This window comes from Bacillus rossius, chromosome 1 (assembly GCF_032445375.1).
Source record: "Bacillus rossius redtenbacheri isolate Brsri chromosome 1, Brsri_v3, whole genome shotgun sequence".
Classification (NCBI taxonomy): Eukaryota; Metazoa; Arthropoda; class Insecta; order Phasmatodea; family Bacillidae; genus Bacillus; species Bacillus rossius.
Window position 1 is genome coordinate 206,668,421 of NC_086330.1, and position 9,999 is coordinate 206,678,419.

The 9,999-nt window shown below is 39.8% G+C and overlaps 1 protein-coding gene across 8 annotated transcripts in view; it reads left to right on the plus strand.

Annotated features, from left to right (window-relative positions):
• The window catches only part of LOC134527255 (mitochondrial thiamine pyrophosphate carrier-like), a 192,606-nt gene extending 189,895 nt beyond the window's left edge, over positions 1–2,711 (plus strand). For all 8 annotated transcript variants that reach the window (XM_063359774.1, XM_063359769.1, XM_063359771.1 and 5 more), the window contains one exon: positions 18–2,711. In XM_063359774.1, coding sequence (XP_063215844.1) covers positions 18–191 — 174 coding nt within the window. In that variant the 3' untranslated portion in view covers positions 192–2,711. The remainder of the gene's footprint in view (positions 1–17) is intronic.
• The last annotated feature ends 7,288 nt before the right edge of the window (positions 2,712–9,999 follow it).

Below are 9,999 nucleotides of genomic sequence, written 5' to 3' on the forward strand. Positions count from 1 at the left end.
CAATGTGCGGTGGGCAGGTGTTCCGGTGTGCCGGCCTGGTGGACTGCGTGCGCCAAGTTGTGCGGCACGAGGGGCTGGCTGGGCTCTTCAAGGGCCTGTGGCCCAGTGCCATCAAGGCTGCCACCACCACGGCACTGCACTTCTGCATCTACGAGCAGGTGTGCCACCTGCTGGCATCTCACCCCTGTTAATTGCAACACATGTGTTCCTTCTTAAGAGTATTAGGTATTTATTTCATTGTAGTTCATATTGGTTTCATTAGCTTGGTTGTAAGGTACTCGTACTATATTCATTAAATAACGAGATTTCATGTCTCCCGCCATACATTTTTCCTGGGCAAAAAATTATGTTGACCTCCCATTATTTTTGTCACTCATTATTACTACAATGGTTTTTAAATACGAGGATCAAGTTTATAAGGGGGAAACATGGAAGGTGCTAGTGATTTGTATGTGAGTAACAAATTAGTCATAGTTATGTTGGTGTGTCTTTATACATCAGTCTGGCTGGAGCTGAACTGGCACCAATAGATCCAGTGACATTAGTCAAGGTTTGTGTTTGATGAACTCTTAAACAATGGTCATTGTTAATATATAGGTATGTTTATGCATTGTCTGTATGGTGTTTAATTGGACTGTGGTATACATTGGTTTACAATTCACTAAAAAAAGTGCCTTTATTTGTAATGTGTTGTAGCATCAGGTGTTATTTATTGTATGTTTCGCATTAAAAATAGGTATGCTGTTCCTTCTTTTGTAAAGCCTGTCTAGCTTAGGAACATTGGGATAGGAGCCCAGAATCTGGCATGGACTGGGGTTTACATGAATGGAGCAGATTAGGTATGCAAGGTAAATGGTATCAGGTACACAGACATTTTATTCAAACATCAAATCATAACATTAGGTTACTGATGAGGTTAAGTGAATACAATTTAGGCAAGGCTAAATACAAAAATCAAAAACAATGATTTTAGACAAAACGGGCTTGTTAACAACAAGCTTCGAAGGTAAGCCGGCTACACAGTAAGTGATCCCATCATACAACGCACAGTTGACGCGAAGCAAAAGCATTGCCAAGTATGCAGTTAAATTCAGACATTTAACGTTTAACAAACTACTGCAAGGTGCAGTTACAATTAAACAATTAAAGAAAGAAGTTACATTATTTACGTTTTACAAAACTACTGCGAAGTGCAGTTACAATTAAACAATTAAAGAAAGAAGTTACATTATTTACGTTTTACAAAACTACTGCGAAGTGCAGTTACAATTAAAGAAAGACGTTACATTATTAATAAATAATCAAATACGTGGGACGACGTCTCAGGGGGAGACAGTTACCAATAAAAACGAAGTTGACAGTGAAGTTACGTTAATGCATTAATCCAAACTAAACAATTTTCAAGGTGGCGGCCGAAAAGGAATTTAGACAGACCAATTCAAGAATAAATGACTCTACATTAAGGTAAGGGCCACCGTCTCACACACAACTCAAACCAACTTACATTTTCCCCTGAGGTCGCACACCCACGTAGTTCAAACTGAACCTAACGGACTACATGCTAGTAGATTACAACAGATCAGCTACTGCTGACAACCGAGTCTGACTAAAACCAGAAGCAAGAAAGAGGCTCCTGACATGGTTGCAGCTCAATTTATAAGATCGCGCTGCAGCGCGCGCATGCGCCGATCAAGGTAGGGGGGGTGAACGAGTAGACATAGAACAACCACTAGGAGGGGGGAAAAGGAGGGAGAAGGAGAAGGGGAGCGGAGTGCCGGAGGCCGATGCGGCGCGCACAGTTCAAACCGCTACACTTTCAGACTTAGTATCACATAAAAGAAGTAAGATCTGCTAAAAATATCTCAATTGTGTTGTTAAAATAAGTGTAATTACTGAACTTAATGTTTTTAGTCAGCTTACTCCTACTACTTTCTAGTCTCATCGTGGTTTGTGTCCTTTGCCAAGTGATTCATCTCTGGGAGTCCTGTGCATAAGTAATACCAAGGGAAGAGTATTTTCTTAAATACCACAGTGATAACAATTGATTTGCTATAAACACAAAAATTAAAATGAATTAATCATATGATTTGCATGAAAAATTAAGTTCCCTTCATGCTAAAATAGAATGTTAACTGATATCACGTCAAAAATTACCGAAGAGTGTTGTATCAGTAGAAATGGTAGTGTGGATGCAACGCGCATATGTGATGTTTCATATAAGATAGAACCAATCTTTTGTCAGTAAGTATGTAATTTTGATATATAAAAATTATTTGATATGCTTTTACCTGAGAACTGTCAACATTGGGCTGTGTCTTTTTTTGTAGAATGTAAATGGTAAATACCCAGTTTCAATATTTTAATGGGCATATATAATTAGCAACTATTCATTTAAACCCATAATATACACCCACCCCTTGGAATAATGCCATAATTCAGTCTAGGAATACAGAGCGTTAATAAAACATGTTTTTTTTTTCCACAAGAGTGCATGTTAATCTTAATAATTGGTTTCCCAACCATCAAAGTTTCAGACAAGACACTTCTAATTACATTTGAAATACATTTATATGATGGTTGAATTATATTTTGTGAATCAATATCCTAAAAATACTGTATTATTTAGTGTTTATTAAGCAATTGTGCCAAACATTATTGGTCTTTAGATGGGATTTCCCATATTTTAAAATAAAAAATCCATGACAAAATTACATTAATCGGTGTTTATAAGTGCACATTTGTTTTTCCTCCATCCCCACACAACAATGTGTCACTAACATGGGTGCTAAGTTTTATAGAATGAATGGACAAAGAGTAGCTTACCGCTTCTTATCTCTCTCTCTGTGGCAAATGGGTCGGCTAAGAATTTAAATACATTAAATGAAAGGGAAACAAAAGAGTACCTATAAATAATAGCAGCCTTCTCCTTTGTCAAGACAAAACAGAATAGTGTCAACACCAGTGCTGTATTTCGTAAGCGCCATCTGAGACATGGAACACTTCACTTGACTTCATGTAACCATGGAACTCCAGTGGTGCCACCCTTGGTCGATACTGACCTATATGGTAAAAATGTCAGTTTTAATGCCAAAAATGAAAGGTACCTACTTCTTGTATGCAGGGGCAATCCTTTGCCAGTAAATACGGTACTAGGCCTTGAGCATAATATTTCTTGATTAACTGTTCACCTAAACAAATTTGCTGCCTTTTAAAATACCTTTTTAAGTTTTTTTTTTATCAACAATTTATAAAGAAATAAACTCTTAAGAAATGTTTACTATTTTGAACTTTTTTATTTTTCCTTACCACACTATTCCAGATTATTCAAGAAAAATAAATTATCACAAAATACAGTTTGCTGATTATAAATTAATTTTATTTATACTAAAATATCTGATGATGAAAAATTAAATCTATATTTACATTCCGAAGTCTCTTGTAAGGCACGGCACAACCAAAGTACTGCATCCTTGGAACAGTGAATCAGATTATGTATTCCTCGTGGGCTATTGCTGAAGACTGTGGTCAACAAATTCCAAATAAATGTCCGAAAAAAAGGTTCTTTGTCAGCATCGCCCAAAAACAGCTGAGAAACTTACTACTTGTCTAAATTTTTATGCTATTTGGCAAACTGCCACCTAAAATGATCTCTCATTACCATGATGAACCCTGTGGTGGCTGCCTTTCTCTTCCACAGAGGAGAAAAGCAGTTTAAAACCCAAAGCAAAGAGCAGTTATCATTCTTGGGCTTGAGTTTACAATTGACAAGAGCTGTTTGCATCCCAACTAATCGGGATGATTTATAAGTTAGTACCAAGGTTATAAATACTAAGAAAAAAGGGCTACACAGTGAGAGCTACCTGCAGTGTCTGGGGTGGACCAATAAAAATATCGACAAGCAAGATTTCATCCACATATGCCACCCGTGCCGAGAGCAACTGCTTCGTCCCGGACTACTCACAGACTGCCATACTCCTCACCACATGTCAGTACTGCCATCATGATTATCATCTGTCCTGCCTTGGCTGGCAAGACACCCTGATTAACCTTGAAAAACAATCCTTCATGTGCGTGATATGTAGGAACCCACAATGAATGTCTAGAAGTACCGAAAGCAAGGTGGCCCAGAGACCCTCCCGAGGACAGAACTATGAAGATCCCGCCCAGCAGCTCCGCATTGGGAACAGGCATTGCACTCTCAGTGTACTTCTTAGACCGAATGGGTCGACCATTTTGGAGGGCTACTACTGGAGGAAGCTGCTCGTTGGTGGAGGAACCACGAAGGGTTATACAATATGTGGGAAACATTCGCCGCTAGTTTTGTGAACAACTTTGGCAGCCCACCACGAATAGCAGAAGTTCTTTGGCCACAAGCAAAAGGAAGGCGAATAAATAGAAAGCTTTCTAATCCACAAGGCATCCCACAGGCAAAGCGAGTGCTCCTCCTGCCCAGGAGAAGGATAATACTGCCAAACACAATGAGGTTCCAAAATGTTGGTATTTCCCCAAGAGTCATTTTAATGCAGTTTGCCTAGTCCAACACCAAGAGTGGGACACCCAGGATAAGAATTCCCCCACAGGGAATCATATAAGGGAAAGGGAACTTTCGTCCAGAACCTTCCCCAAGGAAGTGGAGTAATTCCAGGACATGCATTCCGCACCAGGAGAATCAGAGGGAGCTGGGAAAGTGATGAACATCCAGCATGACCACCCTCAAATTCTATCCCTTCTTTCCATAAAACTACATAGGTAATAAGCAAGTACACACACTGTTGGATTCTGCAGCCACCACCAGTTATCTTAAATCCAGTTTCGTCCTGGGGCAGTCATGACACTGCAGATACAGTATGCACAACTGGCACGAAAAGACACCTGTATTATACTTCAGGGCAGAACCTATGTGAAATGCCGCATCGGAGATAGGGAAATGGCAGTATCCTGCTGGGTATCAGAGGACCTACGTGAAGACATGTTACTGGGGCAAGATTGGTTCATCGAACAAAAGGTTTGTATGGACTAACTTCTAGCTGCTGAATGATGCTACTATTAGTGCAATGCCACATGTCGTAAACATCCATAAAGCACTAAAAGACATCGGTGATGGCTTGCCTTTTTCTACCCTGGGCCTCAAATCCGAGTATTGGCAAAATCCCATGAATCCCCACTCCAAACATCCCCACACAGAATAAAAGTACCACAGCAACGAGCTGGAATGCTTGGCAATCATGTGGGCAATCAAGCGATTTCCACCATATATGGAACACCAGCATTTTACACTGTATACAGAAAAAAATTGGACTTACATGGCTGAGCTCCATGAAGGACAAGAAGGCCAAACTTGACCACTGGGCTTTACTGTTGCATGAATACAAATTCACAGTTGAACATTGCCCCCAAGAATGACGAGTTCGCAGATGCCCTGTTCCGAGCTCCCACAGGATCGCAGCTGAAAGACAATTTCCAAGACTTCGATATGATGGCTGTGGACACCAAACCACCCTGGCCACCAAAGAGGGAAGAGATGAGATTACAAAAAACCAAAATCACAGGGGAAATTCTCTACCTGGCTGTAACAGGGCCAACAATAAGACCCAGAGATATGTATGCCGATACAGCATCTGCTGATCTTGCTCAACACCCTGTCTTCTGAGTGATCACCCAACAATCAACAGTTCATCTGAACCCACCGCCTCCACCCAGGCAGCTTAGTGAGATGGCCAGAAAAAGGGGCCAATCTGAAACTAGACAAAATACCATGAAGTGGACCTTTCTGGCCACCCATACATGGACGAAACTTGGAAGGCCATAGAAAAGTGATATACCTGGAGGGGATCAAATGGGATATGGAAGATAACATAGGACAGTACCGTCTGTGCAACACCACAAAGCCCACCAACATCCCACAGGGCCCAACCGCCTTCATCCTTGCTTCCCCGAGAAACTATGGGAAACAGTAGCTGCCGAACTTATAGAGCCATACCCCAAGAGTGTCTAGGGAAACTGCTTTCTGTTGGTAATTACCAAACTTCTCTCTCGATGGTTGTAGACCTTCCCCCTGAGGAACTCTGAGGCACCAAATCTAATCAAAACCCTAGAGAATAAAGTATTCTTCCACTGGGGATACCCCAAACAGATCCTCTCAGAGAATGGGAAACAATTCACCAGGGAGCAATAGTACAAGGCCTGCAAGCAATGGTGATTAAAACAATGAATCACTGCACTGTACTACCCCTGGGGAAACGCCACGAAGCAGAGGAATGAGGAAATTAAGAAGAGAGAATGGCTAATGCTCTGGGAGGACCACAGTCAATAGAAACAATAAGGCACTAGGTTGAAACCCGATCCAGTTGCTATTATAAAACGACCTCTCACAACCTGGTGACTGGAAACTATCTACTCTCCAAGCCCAGCGAAGAAGCCTTAGTGGAAAGCCCTGACTCTGAAGTTGAAGCCGAAGCCAGACAACAATACATCATATACCACCAGTCCCAATACTACCGAAAAACCTAGCCTGTACCTCCTGAAGAAGTGCAGGAATCAGCGCTAAAAATAGGGAATCATGCTTACTGGCAGACACACTCCCTATCATTACAAGAGGATCATATGTGCCAGCCTCTCCCCTACTTGTCAGTGACCTTACCCGATATTGGGGAGGCACTGGCAAGTATTCTACCTAGCGCTGAATCGCCAGAAAACAATCAAAATCCATCAAAAGGAACTGCGAAAGGTTCAGCTGGGAGGTCCCGCTGAGATACCTAGTCGAGACTCGCATAACATCCCCACCCCAGCAACCAGAGGCCCAATCGGCAGAACCCAAAGTAACTCGGTACTCCTCCAGTACCATTCCAGGAGGACACTTCAATCTAGGCTGGAGACTACAACCACAGGACTGCCTAACAAAACCAGCAAGTTACTGGTGGACCTAAGTGCAGTGCATTGGCCGGTGTAGAGGGGTAAAGCACCAGAGGCCCAATCGGCAGAACCCAAAGTAACTCGGTACTCCTCCAGTACCATTCCAGGAGGACACTTCAATCTAGGCTGGAGACTACAACCACAGGAATGCCTCACAAAACCAGCAAGTTACTGGTGGACCTAAGTGCAGTGCATTGGCCGGTGTAGAGGGGTAAAGCACGGTAAAGCACTGGAATTGAAGCCTAGCATGCTGACCCCAGGCATGTGCGATATCCCAGCCTTGGTCACAGAGGGAGGGGGCGACTTCTCATGTACAGCCTCTGCTGACACATCATAATTAGCACCGAATGTGCTGCACCCAGGGGCGAAGCCAGGGGAGGTTTTTAGGGGTTCTAACTAGGGTTCTGCGAATATTCGAACTTTCCGAATTTGAGTTCAAATTTTTTGATATTCGATTCGTAAATTTGAATTGAATTCATTTTACAATAATTCGATTTGCAAAATCTGGCCCGGGTACACTAATATAAGACATCCCCCTCCCCCATTTTTAAAATAAATGTAAATGTACGATTACATCCTCCACATACAAAAAATTATACATCGAAACCCCTTATTTACGTTACCGTTATTTACGTATTCACGTTATTTGAACCATTTTATTTCTGTCCCGTTTTAACCTCATTTGATGTAATGCAATGAATTCCCGTTGTTTACAACGCGCCTATTGCTTTACGCAGTTTACGCCGTTCGTTCTGATAAAACTGCTTACTAACTTAATTAATACTATTACAATGTAATCTGATGTGTTAATTGTGTTTTAAAGGCTTTTTAAAAGTTAAAAACTTCATCTTTAACGTCTCGCGAGTCGCTTTATACCGCTTATAAAAACGTAAGCAGCGCCAGTTTGGTTGTGTTGATTCCTGTATTACCGTATAGACAGCGCGCACGTAGTCTAAGTTTGATATCGATAGCTCGCAGACTGCATGCATGCACGCGCTCTGTCAGAACTGAGTTAATTCGCATGATCGTTATGGGTATAGTTACAAATCACGTTCTTGTTACCGGGTTCTTTTCTCTTTTTTTTTACGTTGACTAAAATGGTTTTATTGCATCACTCGTTAATTTAAATTGTTAAGCTTGCTTTCGCAAAGTCTACTTTTTAAATAAACGTACTTTCCATGAATAGGTTTTGTTTTTATGGATTACATTACTTTTTTTTTTGCATAATAGTATTCTCCGTTCACTCTTACCTGAGTTTTGGAATAAACAAAGCTTCTTGTAAACAAACATTTTCATTGGCTGCCGGCCGCTGCGCACATGTAGAGTGGTAAAGCTAATTGATCTAAGGGCGGAATTCATAGTGGTGATATAAGCAATACTTGAAAAAAGTACTGCTTATATGCATGCTTAAGTATGGCATTAAATTCATAGCGAACAAAAAGAGCACTACTTATTAGGATTACTTCAAGTAATACTTCACGAAGCACTGCGTCAAATAAGTACTGCTCAATACGAATTCAAGTCATGAGATAAGTTTGCCTTGTTTCGCAAGTATTCATAATCTAATAAGCCATGCTTATTCATTGATATAAGTAATACTTCATGAAGTGGGCTATCTAGGTGACTCAAGTACGGGTACAGATTTGTTTGTTGTAAGGAATAGGTTATGTAAGGTATAAATTCCCGTTAATTTTTCCATATATTAAATTAAAATTGAGAGAGTAAGCAAATTCAATTTGGGGAAAAGAAACGAAACAAATCGTTGCCGCTTAGTTTTGTAAACAATACAGGCTACGTACATAACCTTTTCTGCAGCTAGCGTGTTGTTTTGCTACCACGTGGTTAACTTCACCCGCTTATTAATAGATAGAGCTGTAGCAAACCTTATGTAATCGGTACTGAGTAATGGGTGCACCATTTAGTAACGAGTAACGAAACATTAAACACGAATGCATTTCGTTACTCGTATCTTTCGTATGTTTTACGCATGCGCGCGCATATTCGATGAATTTACGTTACAAAGAACGATGTTTGTTTATTTTAAGTAAAGTATAATTTGGAAATTCGTCGTCCAAGTTTTTTACTGTTTATTAAAGGTATTGTGTGTGTAGACAAAGTTTGAGATTGGAACAGAAACAACGTAAGAAAGTATTTTTTACAAATTATAAATATGTATGTTTTTGTTTTTTATTATTGAGTATTTTCACGTTTTTTTGTTCTTATCTTAAAAGAGATAATATAATAAAGCCGCTCTAATGAGATTTAATTGTTTCTTGGTCAACAAAAACTGTTAATTATTGAATATTGTGAATTGTTTATATTCTATTTATTATTATTTACGCGACGTCATACTGATACTGTACGCGTACGCAATACGACTCGATTCGTTGCTGCAACATAACATAGCATGTTATGCGGTATCAGAAGTAACGAGTAACGTAACTATACGATAGTAACGAGCACTAATTGTTATAGTAACGAATACATAAGGGTACGCTTTTTTTCGTTACTTCTACACCTCTACTTATAGATCACAGACACAAGATGGCCAACATAATTTAACAACACAAACATTCAAAACATATTTATGTAGTTGTAAATTCGTTTTTAATACATGTTCATATTTATGTTATTCAAGTTCTTTATCAGATAAAGTATAAATATCATCTTACATATTAATGTCATTATTTTAATCGCATATATGGTTTGAAACGTGGATATTTTTATTTTCAAACAGATAAATTATGTATTTACAGCGGTATATTTGCTTGCGTTACGTTGTCACAAAATTCGTCCTTTACTTTTTGAGATACTTCATCAAGTACAGCATGGCCAATATAAGTAGTGCTTGTTCAAGTATTACTTCGTCAAGTATAGGTTTATGAATTCATTGCTGGAATAAGTACTACTTTAAGAATAAGCACTACTTTATAAAGTATTACTTATTCGCCAAACAAGCCTTCAACTATGAATTCCGCCCTAAGTGCCAAAATTTACGAAAATGAGTTTCATACAGCAAAATAATCTACGTGCCTGCGCCAATGTACTGCTATTGGATTTAAGTGCCAGTCGTGTTTCAAATAGTTT